The sequence below is a fragment of the Hipposideros armiger genome, unplaced genomic scaffold (genome assembly GCF_001890085.2).
Source record: "Hipposideros armiger isolate ML-2016 unplaced genomic scaffold, ASM189008v1 scaffold_67, whole genome shotgun sequence".
In the NCBI taxonomy this organism is placed as follows: domain Eukaryota; kingdom Metazoa; phylum Chordata; class Mammalia; order Chiroptera; family Hipposideridae; genus Hipposideros; species Hipposideros armiger.
Genome location: NW_017731417.1, coordinates 1522931 through 1542465, shown reverse-complemented (window position 1 = coordinate 1542465; position 19535 = coordinate 1522931). Strand labels below are relative to the sequence as shown.

At 36.2% G+C, this 19535-nt stretch overlaps 1 protein-coding gene across 3 annotated transcripts in view; it reads right to left on the bottom strand.

The window, feature by feature from the left end:
- Positions 1-18876, bottom strand: part of SPATA7 (spermatogenesis associated 7) — a 34806-nt gene extending 15930 nt beyond the window's left edge. For 2 of the 3 annotated variants that reach the window (XM_019642340.1, XM_019642341.1), the window contains exons 1-5: positions 18725-18876; positions 15198-15272; positions 13249-13344; positions 10484-10531; positions 3131-3264 (exon numbers count right to left, since the gene is read on the bottom strand). In XM_019642340.1, coding sequence (XP_019497885.1) covers positions 3131-3264; positions 10484-10531; positions 13249-13344; positions 15198-15272; positions 18725-18743 — 372 coding nt within the window. In that variant the 5' untranslated portion in view covers positions 18744-18876. The remainder of the gene's footprint in view (positions 1-3130; positions 3265-10483; positions 10532-13248; positions 13345-15197; positions 15273-18724) is intronic. The other variant, XM_019642342.1, reaches the window with a different exon arrangement.
- Positions 18877-19535: the final 659 nt, after the last annotated feature.

Genomic DNA, 19535 nt, shown 5'->3' with positions numbered 1-19535 from the left:
GAGAGCTAAGGTCACAGAGCAAACAACTAACCTGAAAACTGGAGAGAGAGACACTTGCAGAGGGTAACAGGACCTGAGCATTTGCTTATTTGGGACAGGGGCCACTGAGTGCCACATACACTGGTAAGAAGATTACCCTAGGAGTTTTTTTTTTTTACTGCTAAAGGCCGTAGACTAGCGTGAGAGTGTGAAGCCCCTGAGACTTGGGGAGTTTAAACTCTATTGCAGGCTTTTTCCTCCAGGAAGCCCACCAGGATCTCACAGGAAAGAACAGGGAGACTCCTAAGAATGCTTTCTCTTCCCCTGTTCCCTTGGTGTGGCTGGAGGAGGGGAAAGCCATTTCTACAGCAGCCATTGCAGAAATTCCTCCCGGACCCATTTCCTGAACTTTCTTAAGTAACGAAAACTTTAATCCACAGAAGGAAATTCCTTTCACTTTTGCCATGGAACATAATCACGGAAGTGATATCCTACCTTTGCCATATTCTATTGGTTAGAAGCAAGTTACAGGTTCTGCCTATACTCCAGGGGAGGGGATTGTTTAAGGGTGTGGGTCATCGTGGGGGGATGTCATCTTAGAATTCTGCCTACTACCGTGCGTCACATGGACAGTACAAGATAAGAAAGCAGAAGAAAAAACATGCTAAATGCTCCACTTAAAAGACAGATTTTCAGGGTAAATTATCTGACCCATCTAAAACTTTAGGACCTACCTAAAACATTAGGATTAAAAAATGAAAAAAGATACACCAAAGGAATGCTAATAAAAAGAAAGCTGGTTTACCTATATCACTATCAGAAACTACTACAAACAACATTAAGGTAAAGAAGTTAAAAACAGTGATAAAAGGCTTGATTTATCAAGAATATATCATCTCTGAATCTGTATGTATGGAATAATATAAACTCAAAATCTATAAAACAAAAATTGGTAGTATTAATTTTTGGAGAAAAATCTAAATATATGATCATGTGGAAAGTTTCTCTCAATAACAAATTAATCAGACAAAAAAATCAATAAGATCTGAACATCTCCAAGATGTGAAGTTCAATCTAATGAATATACTGCACATATATTAAATACTGTGCACAACTATANACACCTTGAAGAAAATAAAAAGGGAAACAACAGATGGTGGAAAAACGTTTGCAAATCATATACTTAATAAAGGACTTGTATCTAAAATATATAAATAACACACAACTCAATAAGACAACTAACCCAATTAAAATAAGGGCAAAAGGTTTGAATATTTATCAGAGATATACAAATGGCCAATAAGTATATGAAAAAAAATACTCTACAACATTAATTATGAGGGAATGAAAATTAAAATCACAATGAAATGCCACTTCACACCCACTAGAATGGCTATAGTCAAAATGGGAGTCAGTAACAAGCGTTAGCAAGGACATGGAGTAAATGAAATCCTAACATGCTGGACGTGGGAATGTAAATGGTGCAGCCACTTTGGAAAACAGTTTTGCAGTTTCTTAAAAAGTTAAATATAATTTACCATATGACTTAGCAATTCCATTCTCAGATACAGTAACACCTTGGTTTGCAAGCATAATTTGTTCCGCAAACAAACTGATGATCACAATATAATTAGGCTAGAAATCTGTTAAAAGGCACGTACACACACACACACACACACACACACACACACACACACACACTCACACTCTCTCACACACACACACACACCCTAGGAAAAAACAGATAAAATAGAAAAAATAGACTTCTAAGTGATTCCTGAGTTAAAGGTGGAATTATAATTGAAACTAAAATATTTTGAATTGAATCATACTAAAAATGCTTCATATAAAAACTTGTGGGATGCAGGTACAGTAGTACTTAGAGGACAATTCACAGCCTTAAATAATGTTCATACTATGAAACAAGTGAGGCTGAAAATAAGCTAAACAAAAGTATAAATAGTACATCAAAACAAACTCAAAGAAAGTCAATGAGGAAAATAAAGATAAGAGTGGGCATAACGAAATAGAAGACAAAATACAATAGAGATTAACAAAGTAAAAAAAAATGTGCCCTTTAAAAAGATTAATAAAACAAAAATCTTGGCTGAGAATACTCAAGAAGAATTAAGGCACAAATAAATAACATTAGGAATAAAAGGGAGGAAATAATACATATTCAAGAAACAGTAAGAGAATATTATGAAGAATTTTATGCCAAAAATTTGAAAATATAGATAACATGGACAACTTCCTACATACATACAACTTATAAGAATACCTACATACATACAACTTATAAGAATAGTTATATAAGGATTTCAAAAATTGAATCACTAGTCAAAAATCTTTTCAAAAAGAAAATCTAGGCCCAGATAATTTTAATGTTGAGTTCCATCAAATTCAAGGAACAAATTAATTCCAAGCTTACATAAACTATTCTGAAGCATAGAAAAAGAGGAAATAGCGCCCAGTTTATTTTAAGAGGCTAGCATATCATGACATAGTAGAAAAAAGGCAAATGACAGGTCAATATTAATAATAAACATAGATGCTAAAATCCTAAGCCAAGTATTAGCAACTGTATCCAGCAATGTCTAAAAACAGTAATGCACCATTTAAGTGTTTATATTAGGGATGCAAAATTAGTTTAATATTAGAAATTCAATTGTAATTCACTACATTAACAGATTAAAAAATCATACCAGAAAAAAAATCATAGCAGAAAAAGCATTTCATAAAATTAACATGCACTCATGAGAAAGAAAAAAAAACCTCTTAGCAAACTAGTAATAGAAGAGAAGAACTTCCTTAATCAGGTGTTAAAAGGTGTCACAAAACATATAGCTGGGATCAGCACACTTAGAGCCTACAGGCCTAATCTGGCCTACTGTCTTTTTTGTTAATAAAGTTTTAATGGAACACAGCCAGGCCCATTCATTTATGTACTGTCTATGGCTGCTTTCCAATGGCACGATATTGTGACAGAGACTGTGTGGCCTGAAAAGCCTAAAATATTTACTACTTGGCTCTTTATAGGGGAAGTTTACTGACTCTTACCTATAGTAAACATGTTACCAAAAAGTCAGGTTGTAGCACTATGAAGTACCTTAGAGACATCTGCTTTTAAAAGGTAAAAATACCATCTTACCTTTTGTAGCGTGTTCAATAATGACTTGGAATTATTTTTAAAATTGGCCTGCACTTCAGTTTTAGCTAATTTCAAATCCCTTTCACATCGTGCTAATTCCTTTTTGAGCTTCTCTCTTCGTTGTTGGTCTGCATCTGATGGGAAAAATATATCTTTTGAAATATAGAATAAAATAAAAATATTAAATTTTTGGTCTTGGATGACTAATAAAGGGTACCTTTTTTTCTTGCCAAACATGTTTAGACTACTGGTATGTAAATAAAAATCCATACTCTTTTCTGTATAAAGAGAAGCTATGATAGTAAATACTGACTTCATAGAAACTTTAAATGGATTAACTACTTAAATAGCACAAACAATATGTGACAAACTGGCCAAACCTAAGGGGTCAAGAAAATAACTCTAGGAGATATTCAGAGAGATGAAGGTTAGAAATGCCTGACTATATTGTTTGACGCTGTAATCACCAACGACAGAGTTTGAATTAGTCTAGACTCTCCCCAAATGAAATATTATGGTCAATATCATCATATGCTATAAAATTTAAGATTTATATGACTTTAAAAAATGACATTAAATTTTAAAACATTATTTTCAATCAGGATAGCTCATTTCTATCTCTCTTAACTGCTATTCACTTGAAAATACAAACAAATAAAAGTGGTTTCATACTTCGGTGTGCTTTATTCAAGTCAGGTACTGGTCATTATCAAGACTTATTGTATAAAAACTAAAAATGGCAAAGTAAAAGCGAGTCAAATTTCAGAGTTAACTAGAAGGTTAACCATAAGTGGAGTCACTTGTATTTTCATATAAAATAAAAAATTTAACTTGTACTTTTTTATTGCAATCTATCCCAACTTCATGGACAAAGTAAATTCAAGTTTCAGATCACCCTGATCTGAATCAGAATTTATAAAAATTTCTACATGCTGAAAAAACAAACTTAGGGAATACATACGTATATTTAAAGTTTTAACTATAATTCTTAAGGAAATGTGTTAACCTGCTGAAGTAAATGTATTTAACCATCATTTAAAATGTAGACGGAAATATTACTTTCAGCTTATTCTAGCCTCAAATACTTGCTTAATGAATGTAATTAACTGCATTGTAGCAGATAATGTTTGTGGAGTAAATTAACTAGAACTTTCTCAGATCTATTATTTTGCTTGTAGGTAAAACAAGAGAGTAATAAAATATGACAAAGTAGAGTCCTCAGATATTATCATTATTAAATGTTTCCATATTACTAAATCTGCTCAGCCTATTCATTTAAGGAAAGCCTCCTCACACCGTACACAAAAATCAACTCCAAACAGATGTAAGAACTTAAACTATAAAACTCTTAGAAGAAAACATAGGAGTAAATCTTCAAGAGTTTGAGTTAGGCAAAAATTTCTTAGATAGAACATCAAAATCACAAGCCAAAAAAAAAAAAGATAAATTAGACTTAATTAAAATGAAAATCTTTTTCAAAAGATACACCTTGAAGAAAATAAAAAGGGAAACAACAGATGGTGGAAAAACGTTTGCAAATCATATACTTAATAAAGGACTTGTATCTAAAATATATAAATAACACACAACTCAATAAGACAACTAACCCAATTAAAATAAGGGCAAAAGGTTTGAATATTTATCAGAGATATACAAATGGCCAATAAGTATATGAAAAAAAATACTCTACAACATTAATTATGAGGGAATGAAAATTAAAATCACAATGAAATGCCACTTCACACCCACTAGAATGGCTATAGTCAAAATGGGAGTCAGTAACAAGCGTTAGCAAGGACATGGAGTAAATGAAATCCTAACATGCTGGACGTGGGAATGTAAATGGTGCAGCCACTTTGGAAAACAGTTTTGCAGTTTCTTAAAAAGTTAAATATAATTTACCATATGACTTAGCAATTCCATTCTCAGATACAGTAACACCTTGGTTTGCGAGCATAATTTGTTCCGCAAACAAACTACTCATATTGCAAGACACCGCTCGTTTACCAAGTTAAAATGTATTAAAATGTTTGCTGGTCTTGCAGAACACTCGCAAACCAAGTTACTCGCTATCCAAGGTTTTACTGTATATATACACATGTGTGTATATATATATATATATATATACATATACATATATATACACATATATATCCCAAAAGAAATGAAAACATGTATCCACACAAAGACTTGTACGTGAATTTTCATAACAGCACTATTCATAATAGCCAAAAACCAGAAACAATGCAAATGCTGAGCAACTGATGTTCCATACAACAGAATACAACTGAGTAATTAAAAGCAATAAAGTACTGGGCCGGCCGAGTGGCGTGGTGGTTAAGAGCTGGCTTGGGACGCCAGAGGGCCCCGGTTCGGATCCCACATATGAGGGCCAGTGACACTGCCCTCTACAGCTAAGATGCTGAACAACAGCTCAACCTGGAGCTGGGCTGTTGTGAGTCGCTGGCGACGGCGTGGGCTGCAGCCCCTGTGGCAGTGGGTTGCCATGAGCTACCGTGTGTAGCCAGCAGCCACCGTGAGCGGCCAGCAGCCGCAGTGAGCGGCCATCCAGAAGCCGGCGACTGATCTGCCTCTCCTGGGAAGAGCCCAATGATGGTGCCAACTTGGGCCAGTGAAGCAACGTCCTCCACAACTAGACTGAAGAACAAAATGACAGCAACTTGTCTGTTCCCCTTCCCCCAATTCCCCAGCACTGTTCCCATCCCCCCAATTCCCCAATTAAAATCTTTAAAAAAAAAAAGGAATAAAGTACTGATACAGGCTAGGACATAGGTGAATCTCATAAACATTATGCAAAGACAAGATTCTAATGTAAAACACCACAAAAATTATTCAATTTAAATAAAATGTCTAGAAAAGGCAAATCTGTAGAGAAAGAAAGTAGAGCAATGGTTGCCTGAGGCTAGGGGTGAGGAGGAGGGAGCAGCTGCAAATGGGTACAAGGAATCTTTTTGGGGTGATGAAAATATTCTAAAATTGGCTTGTGGTGGTAGCTAGCTGCACAATTTTTTAAACTTAGCAAAAATCAGTGATATGGTATGAAATTTGTCAATAGAATGGCTATAAAAATAAAGCCTTCCTAATGCATTAGCACATGGAATTATTTAAGCAATTCAATGAACTATGTAGAGATATCCTAGTTTAGACACTATGAAGATTGAACTTATCAAGTCAGTAGTCTGCTGTGACAGTGTATCTTATGTAGAGATGGCTGAAACCCAGGGACTTATTTCTTTTTTTTAATGTGTCTATAAAATTTGTTTCTAAGTTATACTGATTATAACGAACACCAGCTCTATAACACAAGAAGTCATGATGATTACTAATTACACTTTAGTTTGGTGAGTGAAATCTTCACAATTCTTCTAATCATCACACTTTTCTTCATTTACATGGCAACACAGAAAAACTCCTGCCTCAAATGACTGAGAGCAGAAGATACTGTGGGATAAATAAGCACTAGCTAAGTCTAGATTTTAAAAACAAAAAATAGGAGCAATTTTTAATATGCAACCCCTATACTGTCAACTCCTGAATTTTTATCTACATCCTGGAACTCTCTCCTCAAGAGAGTTACTCTAGACTTGAACTTGGCCTCCTCAGTATTTCACTAGGTATTTATTTCAAACTTATAATGACCAAGATGGAACTCTGGGTTCACTTCCTCCCCAGATCTCTTCCTATTGTATTTCTCACTTAATAAATTATAACTGTCATTTTGGTTGACAGGCTCTCGTGTTGGGCGTCATCCTGAACTTGCTCCTCTTTTTCTCTCATGCCCTCTCCACATCCAGTCCACCAGTAAATACTGTTGACACATTTTAAAGGTTTCCAGAATCCAACCATTTCACGCTCTTTCTACTGCAACCACTTTGGTCCAAGTCACCATTATTTCTCATCTGGATTACTGTCTCCTAACTACTCATTCCGCTTCCACCATTGCCCCTTACAGACTATTTCCAACTCAGTAGCCAGAGAGATGCTTTTAAAAGTTAAACTGGCTCTGTCACTCCCCTCATGGCTTCCAGTTTCAGAGTGAAAGCCAACGTGCTTGCAATGGCCACAGCCATACATGGTCTGCATCTCTCTGTCCCATCTCAGTGACCTCATCCATCACTCTTCAACTGGATTAGGTGACACCAGCCTTACAGCTCTCCTTGCTGTTCCCTGAATACTCCCACCATGATGTCATTTCAAGGCTTCTGTACTTGCTGTTTCCTCTGTCTGGATTGCTGTCCCTCCCCCCCAGCTCCCCACTTGCCTCTCCCTTAACTCTTTCAGGTCTCTGCTGAATTGTTACCTTATCAGTTATGACTTCGCCTCCCAAGGATAGACACCCAATCTCCCTTATCCTGTATGTGCTTCAATTTTTGCTATTGTACTTATCAATATCTGACATAGTCTATATTTACTTTTTTTCTTTGCCTTTGCTTATTGTTTGTCTCCTTCAACTAGAATGTAAGCTCTATAAAAGCAGGTACTTTGTTTTGCTCACCTCTTTAGTCCCATCCCTTAGAACAGCACCTAGCACACAGTAGGTAAGCAATAAATATTTGCTGTATTAACCAATGAACAGACTCTAGTGAACTAAATATTACATACAATGCCCGATTATTTTAAATTGGTGGATTTGGATTTTAAACCCAAGAGTTTGGTTGAGGATTAAAACATTCAGGCTTTTTATTATACAACCTAAATAAAAAAGAGATAATCTTAATTTATATATCTATTGTTTAGGAAGTTAATATCAGTATGAAAATTTACCAAAATGTTTCCAGTTAGAGGTGATCCTAGTTAAACAGAATTATCTGATCTAATTACAATTGGGTAAAAACCATGTTAATTCAAATAATTTAGAGTTTTAAAGTCTATAAATATTGAACCAGTATTATGTGCTATAGAAAAGGTACTAAAGTGATACAGAAGAAATTAAAAATCTGGAAGAGTCCTTAGAGATTATTTAATCACCTTTTATTGTACAAAAGAGGAGGGTGAGAGGTAAAATAACTTGCCCATATAACTTGTGTGCTGTAGTCAAATTGGTCTTTAAAAATACATACACAAAGCCCACTTGCCTAGAATGACTTTACCCTTTCTAAAAAATCATTTGAACCCCCAAATTCCTTCAAAGACATGACAGCCTACACTAGGGCTTGTTGCAAACATAAAAACAGAAGGGCCAGAACACAAAGTGTCAAGCACAGGGCTTGAGAGACACTGTTCTCACTTAATGGCAGCTGTTAGCTGCTGGCTCAGCTTAAGTCCTATCTCTTCCACTAAAAGGACACACAAGAGGAGATGAATCCAACCAATCTGCTGTCCGTGATCTTTCCCAGATTGTACCCAATGGGCATTCCCTATTCAGGCTCTCATTCATTCACCATTTAGCATACACCTTGGGCTACACATGTTATAGTTATTTTTTATTGTGGAAATCCTTTCTCAATTCAACTATAAATAACAAATTCAAATAGTAACTTAAGAGAACACTAAACTTAAAATTTATAATATTTTGATTTTTATATGATTACCAATAAGATAAGCTGTAATATTCATGTTCTTTGACTATTTTTAAGTAAACATTTCTTGAAGAACTCAAACAAAGTCTTCAAATGGTCTCAAATGATATCTTTCAGAATATTTTTAAATAGGAACTTCAAATTTTGTGGTCTGATTATTTCCTTTGTACAGGTTACTAAAAATCAAAATATTTGGTCAAAGGGTAGTTATAACATGATTCTATAATACGTCAGTATGGCTTTTCAGATACATATAACTACTATGTTTCTCAGTTAGGCTATTAGGATACAAATAGACAATATTTATTGGGAGAAAAGAGCCAGTTATGGTATTTTTAATGAATAATTCAGTAACCTTAACAAGCCAAGGGCAGTGAGAATCACAGAGTTCTAGAACTTAAACCTTGGGAAATTACCCAAATTTTTATATGTAGGAAAAATGAAATCCAAAGAAGTTAAATACTTTATCTAAAGTCACATGGCAACTTAGTGGCAAAGCAGTGGCTCAATTTTAAGTTCTTATACTTAGAAATACAAGTTTCTTTTATTTATGGGTATTATTTACAAGTTAGAAAATACTTCCTGAAAAGGCAATATGTCAACACCTAATATGGCTACTATGAAAAAAATAAAAAAGCAGAAAATAACAAATGTTGGGGAGAATGTGGAGAAACTGGAACCCTCACATACTTTTGGTGGGAATGGAAGCTGGAAGTTTCTCAAAAAATTAAAAATAGAATTACCATATGATCCAGCTATTCCACTATATACCCAAAAGAACTAAAAGCAGGGTGTCAAAGAGATATTTGTGCATTCATGTCCATAGAACGATTACTCACAACAGCTAAAAGGTAGAAACAACCCAAGTGCCCACTGACTTAAGAAACAAAATATGGTACATACATACAATGGAATATTACTCAGCCTTAAATAGGAAGGAGATTCTGACATATGTTACAACATGGATGAACCTTGAGGACATTGTGTGAAGTGAAATAAGCCAGTCACAAAAGGAAAAACACTGGCTGATTCCACTTACATGGAATACCTAGAGCAGTCAAATTCATAGAGACAGAAAATAGAATGCTGGTTGCCAGAAAGTAGAGTGGTGGTTGCAAGGAGGGAATGGAGGAGTTTCTGTTTTGTAAGATAAAAAGAGTACTGAAAATGGATAACGGTGATGGTTGTACCAGAATATGAATGTATTTAAATGCCACTGAAGTGTAGACTTAAAAATAGTTAAGACGGTAAATTTATGTTTGGTGTAGTTTACCATAATTTCTTTTTAATTGGGGAATTGGGGGGAGGGGGACAGTGTTGGGGAATTGGGGAAGGGGACCAGCCAAGTTGTTGTTCTTCAATCTTAGCTGTGGAGGGCACCAATCGCCATCTGGCTTCCTGTCAGCAGCTTGTGGCCTCTAAGCTCAGGGTGCTGTGTTACAATCTTAGTTGCAGGTGGGCGTAGCTACCATCCCATACGGGAGTCGAACCAGCAGCCTTGTTGTTAAGAGCGGATGCTCTATCCACTGAGCCATCCAGGCGGCAGCTCAGCTCAAGGTGCCGAGTTCAGTGTTAGTTGCGGGCAGGCATAGCCCATCATCGAACAGGCAACCTTGTTCTCTCACCAGATGAGCCATCCTGCTACCTGTTGGCAGCTCAGCTCAGGCGCAGCGTCGCAGGCCCATGCGGGAATTGAACCGGCAGCCCTATTGCTCAGAGCTCATGCTCTTAAGCTAACTCTTAAGCAACTGAGCTACTCGGCTGGACCCAGTTTACCATAATTTTTTAAGGCAGTATGTCAAAAATTACTTACATTTGATGCTGGCACTCATACTGAGTGGAACAGAGCAGTCTACCATAGCTGAAAGAGAAAAATCAGTTGTTTAATAGTATTAATATTTATAAATGAAAACGAATCTCAAATGTGGAAATCACAAAAAGTTCCAAAACTTGCAGTTCCTTGTTTTAATTTTTATGGTACTCCTAGAGATGAAAAATAGTATCTTTGACAAAAAATATACTGGCTAGTATCGACAGCTCATTAGCCACTATAGAAAAAAGTATTAGTGAACTTGAAAACACAGCAATATAAACTATTCAAAATGAAACAGAGTAAAGAAAGGTTGTAAAATAAAGCATAGAGCATCACTGACCTAATCTACGTTTTTCATGCACTTGACATACTTACAGTTGGAGTTCCAAAACAAGCTTGGGGAAAAAAAGATAAAAATTGGAGGAACTACACTATCTGATTTCAAGACTTACTGTTAATGCTGTAGTAATTAAGGCAGTGTGGTATTGTAATAAAGATAGACATACAGATCAACAGAACTGAAGAATAAATCCAGAAATAGACCCACACATATGATTAATTTTCTTTCAAAAAGAGCTAAGGTAATTCAATAGAGAAAGGACAATGTCTTCAACAAATAGTCCTGGGAGCATTTGGATACCCACAGGCAAAAATTGATCCTTATATCATACCAGATATAACAACTAACTCAAAATGGACCACAAACTTAAATGTAAGAGTAAAACTTATACTTCTAGAGAAATCACTTAAGAAAATCTTAGTGACCTAAAATTAGGCAAAGATTACTTAAACAGGATATAAAAAGCATAAACTATTTAAAACTTGAAAAGCTGAACTTGATTTCACATGTAACAAAGTATTTTTTCTTTAGATTTTTTCAGTCATTTAAAATATAAATGTTATGAAATATGAGCTAAAATTAAAAACTTAAGCCCTTCAATGAGAAAATAAAAATTTTAAAAATACATTAGGGAAAAACTGGTGATATTCAAGTAAGGTCTGTACTTAATAGTATTGTATCAATATTAATTTCCTGGTTTTAATAACTGTAGTATGGTTATGTAAGATTTTAACCTTGGGGAAAGCTGGGTGAAGAGTTTCTGTGGCTCTACTTTTTTGCAATTTTTCTGTAAATCTAAAATTATTTCATATAAAAATTTAAAAAAATGAAAAGGCAAGTCACAGACTAGGAGAAAATATTTGTAAAATATAGCTGACATAGGACGTGTATTTAATATATAAAGAACTCTCACAATTTAATACTAAGATGACAAACAACCCATTTTAAAAAATGGGCATAAGGTATTTCACCAAAGAAGACATACAGATGGCAAATAAGTAGAAAAGTTGTTCAACATTATTAGGCATTGAGGAAATGCAAACTAAAATCCTGATAATATACTATGAAATATCCACTGGAATAGCTAAAAAAAGACTGACAATAGAAAGTGCTGGTGAGGATATGGAAATTATGGAAATGCAAAGTAGCAGTCACTCTGGAAAACAGTTTGGCAGTTTCATATACAGTTAAACATACACTTATTATGTTACCCTACAATTCTACTCCTAGTAAATAAATGTATCCAAGTGAAATAGAAACATATGTTCAAAGACTGTATGTGAATATTTATAGCAGCTTTATTTCTAATAGCCAAAAGTGAGTCAAAATAATTCGAATGTCCACCAACTGGTAAATCGATAAATTCTGGTATATTCATTATATGGAATACGACCTTAGCAATAAAAAGGAAGAAAGTAATACTTTTACACACAAGAACATGGATTAGTCTCAAAAGTGTTAGCTAAGTGAAAGCAGCAAGGCCCAAAACAACACACACTGCATGATTCCATTTATGTGAAATGCTGGGAAAGGCAAAACCATGGTGGTGGAAAGCACATCAGTGGTTACCAGGGATGGCAGGGAAGAGACTGACTGCAAAAGACTAGGGGGAGTTTTTGGGGTAATGGAATGTTCTATATCAGGGGTCAGTGAACTTTTTCTGTGAAGAGTCAGATAGCAAACGCTTCAGGGTGATACGGTCTGTGCCACAACTAGTCAACTGCCTGTTAGGATAAAAGCCACTATAGACCATGAGTAAAAGAATGGACGTAATTGTGTTCATGTATGGACAATGAAATTGGAATTTCATGTAACTTTCACACATTACAAAATATTCTTTTGATTTTTTCCCCAACCATTTGAAAATACAAATCCCATTCTTAGATCACAAACTGTACAAAAACAGGTGGCAGGGAAGATTTGGCCTGTGAGCTGCGTTCGCTGATCCATGTTTTACAGCACAATTGTGGTGGTGGTTAAAAAATGTATAAAATTTTCAAAATTAGTACACTTAAAATTGGTGCATTTTGTTCTATGCAAGTTATATCTCAATAAAGCTGACCAAAAATGGAAAAGAGATTAGCTAGCATCTTCTTTGTACTTCTTTAGTATACTTGAAAACTAAAAAGTAGATTATAAACTTTTATTGTATTAAAATCAATATCTAACCACACAATAATATTAGGGATAACACAGGTAAAAGGATATAACCTTGGCACAATACAGAATTCAAATATAGTTAACAAAACTGGCATTCTGAATTTGCTATGTATATAACGTTAAGGTCAGTAGCTGGTATTTCACTGTACCAAACACAAATCCAGATATTAATAATGCATTCATTTTTGCTACAGATTTACTCTAATTAGAAGTGAAGCCGAGAGTTTAAGTTGGGTACAGAAAGTTCACATTTGAACATTTTTACCTTTGGCTGAAAGGATTTTATTATAGTGAACAGCCATGTGATTCTTGATCAGGTGGAGAGTACTTAATCTGAGAGAGGAGGAGTCAGTGCAAAAAGCTAAAAATTAAAACATATTTAATCATTATATATTTAAAGGAATATAAAGTCATCATGAGACAAACAAGTTACTGATTATTACACTCATTTTTAGAAAATATTCTGAAATTCAACCATTTCATTATAACTTTGTGATGCTGAATATGTCCGAGCCTTAATCTTGCACAGATAACTGATGAGCTATATCAAACTTTGTAAGAATAAGTTTCACAAGCCTGAGAGTTTGGGGAAGAGATTCTAGACGATAAGCTATCATTACATTTATGAAACTATATCTTACGGACAGCTCTCAATCTCGTAACAAAAATGTTTAGCCACTTGCCTGATTATAAAATAATATTACCATTGTCAGTTCTTGAATACCTGGAGTTTGGGAAATCAAGCAAACCCCAAACTCCAAAACTCTATGCAAAGATTCTATTCTGAGAGGCCCACATCTAGCTTCACACCTGAAAACAAGATCTACAAATCAGCTTACCGCATTCTTTTTGAAGTATTAGGACAATCTTAATACAAGCATATCACATAGAAACTCCATGACATTAAACTTCTTGACCTCGTCTAAACTGTTTAAAAGCTACCTTAGAAATAATTAAGCACTTACATACAAATATAAAATGTAAATGTAGGCCTATTGTTTTTAAACACTAGAAACAGTTTTTGAAAATACATACATGTAGTTAAAAAAATAATAGCTAAAAACACACACAGAGTTTAAAAAATAGTGACTTTCCTGATCCCGAGTATTTCCTCCATAAGAATACTGTTACTTTTTTTATGTATCCTTCCAGGGAAATTCTATGCAACATATAAGAATATATAATAATGATAAGCTTGATACTACTACTACTAAAAAATGTATTGAATAGGTACCACGCATTGTTTTAAGCTCTTTACATGTAAAAACTCATTTAATTATTATTATCACCATTTAACAGAAGATGGAAACTGAGGCACAGAGATGTAAGTAAGGTCGTCAAGATCACACGGCTTGATAAAGGATGCAGTTTAGCTGTTGACTAAGGCAGCCTCATACAACCACTATAACTATGATTGCATGTATATTCTTAAAAAAAAGTTAGCAAACTATATATTGTTCTTAATCCTGCTCGTCTATGTAAGTATATTTTAAATCTAGTTTTAAATTTTTATTTAAAAAATATTTTTCAAAGTTTGATTCTGGCTCCATGTGTATATATACTTTGTTACACAGAAATAAGAGAGGTAACTGAAATGTGATTCTTCCTTCACATTTGGAGGAACCAGTATCGACGATTTTTCACATAAGCAAAGAAAAGAAAGACTTTAAATTATGTTGCCTAAAACACAAGACTTAAAACTTTTAAGCTATAATTATAAAAATGTATTTTAAGTTTACATTAAAAATTTACTTTAAAGGCTTTAAAATATGAAAACACCATATATTGTCCTTTCATAGGCCCTAGAAATCCAGTTGATACAAAATGGATTTTTCAAGTGCTCTTTTTCTCTGCACAGCTTTTCCTTTCCAGTGCCTCTGTCTTTAACAACCTACTAATCACATTTTAACAAGGAAGGCACGCCTTAAGCCAGGGTAGTTGCCCAGCAAAGAGCAGACAAGAGCTTGACTGGAACTGCAGCAGGGAGCAGGAGGCAGCCAACTCCACATTCAACGCACAGTAATAGTCTGAAATGGACTCCTAAATTCTCTAATCTCAAGAATTCCTATAATATTTAATTATAATTAATAATATAAAGTTCAAATATTGATTAAATGAACTAATTTTTTCATCATGTCATATAATTGACAAATAAAGGGAACAGACAGTCAATCTTTAACAAACAACCTTTACCATTTCAAGTACCTCACTTACCATTACTTTTGGTGCTCAAGTGTCCTTTAAATAGGGATGGTGGACCATATCTGGGAAGGACAGAGGTTGCTCTGACTTTTAACAAAATAACATGAATTAGGATAAATGAAACACAACTTTCCCAAAGATAACAATATTGAACATTTAAAAAATAATAAATTTATCTTTGATTTAACTAGAGTTGTTTAAAATTTTATTCAATCATATTACTAACCAGAAATGATATATCAGACAAAAATTCTGCAGCCTTTGATAAAAAGCTTTCTTTTAAGAAAAATCATTTTCAAAACAGTTGTGCCATGAGCCTTTAATTTCACTAGGAAAAATGTACGTCAGTTATGTTATCTAATATACACTGACTACTCTGTACGCCTCTGACCTACTGGATTTTTAAATGATTTTGAGATATAATAAAACTGAGATTTTGAGTTAATACATATGTCTTAACTATTTCAGTTAATCATAAGCTAGTCTGTCCTAAAAATAATTTTAAGAAAGTAATCTCCCCACAAATTGAGTAAATTAGAAATTATATCATGTTACTATGTATAAAATAAGCACATATATATAGAAGTCAGAATCATAACTTAATTTTTAAATGATGTCTTAAGTTTCATCTAATCCAACCCACTTACCCTCTTGCTTGGATCCTATCTAAACAGTCTATATTTAGAAGTCCCCCTTCCAAATTTGTCCTTCCTTGAGTATTCTCCCTTGGCTCTTGGGTATCATACAGAGATTACTTATGGCTTAGAATTACTCTTTTATGATAGTTTCATCATTCTTTAAACTTCCCTTGTTTAAATCACTTTATGGTTTCTAGCTTCTGACTGGACCCAGATTGATACCAAGGGGCATGAAAAAGTAACCTCAAACCAAACACCACACACAAAAAAATCATCCTCTAGGTTAGGACTAAAATCCTTTCCATGAGTTCAAAGGTCTTACTAGGATAGTGAAATTCATCAGTATGTGCAAGCAGCCCAGTGCCCTACACAATGTGAGTTCACTGAGACAGCTAGAAGGAACTCAAGTGAGGAAAGGTGGTGTTTCTTGTGGCAGAATTTCCCAGGAATAGCAGAATTTGGGAAATCTAATGCCACTGATACGTGTCTCGATGAGACCAACAGATGAAGAAAACTTTTTTCCAAGCGACTTTCAGTTATCTATACTAATAGGTTGTCTTCTCCCTAAAAGTCATTGATAATAGAGTAAATGGCAGTTTGCTATTCTCAATCTTTTCTCCCAACTGGAAAGAAGACCTTTTAGATTATGTAGTCCACCGTTTTACAAATAATTAAGGTCCAAGGAGGTAAAGTGATTTGCTGAAGATCACCTAGTCAATAGTAAACAAAGATTACAAACAAGATGCACTGTTTTTTTAGGCTGGAGCTCTTTCTATTACATCACCATACAGGAAGTTTGCCTTACACAAAAGAACGCCTAAAAATGTGATTACCATAAGAATAGAGAGATGATTTTTTTACTTTAGGTGTCTTAATATTTTGTGCCCTGAAATCACGAAAGGTAACCTCTTAATGAAATCTAAGAAATTTAGAAAGTACAATCTTTTCAATTAAAATTAAGTATTTTAGCTCTGGCTAAAATTATTTATGGTTTCTTATCAATAATAATAATTATGGTACATGAGAAGAGACTACCCCAGATATTTGTTGAATATTGTATTTGTTTAAAAAATTTTAAATAAATACAATGTTTAATACTATATATTATATACTACCCTAAAAATGAAGCTAATTAAATTGGGTTAGTTATAAAGATATAAACCTTTTTATATTCTGAAATGAACATAATTTTAAAAGGAATTCAATAAACAAATACTGAGAATATACTAAGTTTATTATACTCTAAATTTTACATATATCCTTTCCCATAATCCCACCTCTAGAAGGAGGCAGTAAGTAAAAAACAGTGGCTTCTAGGTTCCACATTCCTACCTGGATTCAAAGCCTATTCTGGCCTTTATTGTGACCTTGGTAAGTTAAGAATAAAGTATGATCGCTTACTTTATTCACTATGAAATGAGGATAATATCTATCTCACAATGTGTTTTTGTGGACTAAGTAATGAGATAACTTGGAAATAGTTTCTGGTACACAGCAAGGACTTAATGTCAGTTTATGTTGTAAAATTTCTGAAAACCATAAAAGCATGCTGGGTTGTGTTTTCTGGAACTTAAGTGTCAGAATACACAGTGTGCTGATCAATGAGTAGTTATCTCCCACATTCAGAACAGCACTTAATTTTGACTAATGATTACACAACACAGGCACACTCCTATTCAAAGCAAGACTTGCTCATGAACCATCCAGCAGCTTGGTTTAAAGGTACTTTTATTTTTTATATAACTTTTTTTTTGGTTTTAGCTGAGCCACCCTGCCACCTGTTGGCAGCTCAGCGGCAGCTCAGCTTGGGCCCGACTCGAACCGCTGTTGCTCAGAGCTCACTCTTGAGCGAGCTCTTTACCAACTGAGACACTCGGCCAGCCCCTTATAAAGGTACTTTTTTAAATAGATAGGAACACTGAATTGGGAAGGGAGGGTCTGGAGATTGCCTTGCTGGGTTTGAAGACAGAATGCTACTTGTTCGGGGAGAGGGAAGATACAAACTACTTGGATTGGGCCGATTTGTAGAGATTTATAGTTATATGGCTCCAACTGTTCCACCGTGATGTCCACTTGACCCAGAGAGTACTGTCCAGGGCAGGTGTGCACAGTGATTATGGATTAGACCTTTGCTACTAAAACTGTAGCCAGCAAAACTGCATCACTCGAAAACTTACTACAAAAGCAAAACATCAGCCCCTGCCCCCACCAGAAAGGCTGAATCATAATCTGCATTTTAACATGATTCCTAGTCACTTTAAAGTTAAGAGAATCACTGGGTTACTGGATAGCTGTGGGGTTTTTTGGGGGGGTGGGGGGCCGGCTAGTTACAAAATGGAAGATTTCTTATTTACTGAGTACTTACAATGTGCTAAGAGCTTTATATGTATTATCTGCATATAATCCTCAACAACTCTATGACATAGATGTTTTACTCCCCATGTTTACGAGATGAAGAAACTGAGGGTCACCCCTGAGCAGTGCAGCAGGGTCCGAGATGAAAAAACTGAGGGTCACCCCTGAGCAGTGCAGCAGGGTCCAGGGAGGTCTGACTCCAAAGCCCACATTTGGTTCCTGTGCCCCGCAGTCATCGAGGTAAATAAAGGCTGAACGATCCGAGTACAGGGGACAGGGCTTTCTGGACACAGGGCGACAAATTCTGAGCCAGGAGCGGACCTGTGAACTCCGCAAGCTGGGCCTTTGCCTGTGCACGGGGCCTGTGCAGCTTGTGGCAACAGAGTCTACAGCTGGAGACTCAGCAGGGGACGGAGAGCGCCCAGGGCGCGGCCTCTACCCGCGCGGCCCCCACGCGGCCCCCGGGCCCCAGACCCGAGGCTCGGAGCGCAGGCGGCTGCGAGGCGCGAGACGGCGGTCGCTTCGCTCGCGACAGCTGCCCTTTACCTCTCCGGCTGCCATTCATGCTTATATCCTCCTGCAGCCGCCGTGGGCCAGGCTGGGTCCCCTTCGGTCCTTCCCCGGGACCGGCCAGCACCCGCAGCAGAGGATTGTGAAGGAGGGGCGGACTGGAGGCCGCGGGGGCCGGAAACCGTCGCCAGACGGGTTGCTAAGGACCCGTTTCACGGCGTCCGGATTGTGACGTCACAGCGCAGGACGTGCGCTGCCGAAGCTCCGCCTCGGGCGGTACCTGGAGGTGGGAGGAGAGCCGTTGAGAGTGGAGAAAGCGGGAGAGCAGAGCGCCGCGAGGCGCCAGTCTGTTGTTCTGGGCTCCTGCCAGTCCTCCACAGAGCGGCCTCCTGTCAGGAGCGAGCCACCAGCACCTGGCGGGCCCTGCCCTTGCGGGTTCCTCGTTCCTCTCTCCTGCCCACCTCCTCCTTTGCCTTTTTAAATCTAGCTTCCAATCTGTTTTCCTTTGTGATGGAAGAGAGTTGCGACAAGAACAAGGCGTTGATTTATCTGTGGCTTTATACAATTTGTTTAATTTTGAAGCAGTTACCCTTGAATCCTTGGAAATAAGATCAGAACAGGGCAGGGGACATTTTGGAATGTAGCGCTTCTCAGCAGCGGCTCTATTGACATTTGGGGCTAGGTGCATACTTTTTTGGGGTGTGTGTGGGGGGGAGGGGTGTGGGGAGGTGCATTGTAGAGTGTTTAGCAGCATCCTGTGTGACTCTACACACTAGATGCAAGTTACAGCCCACCCACTCCATTTCTCGTTGTGACAAAAATGTCTCCAGACATTGCCAAATGGAAA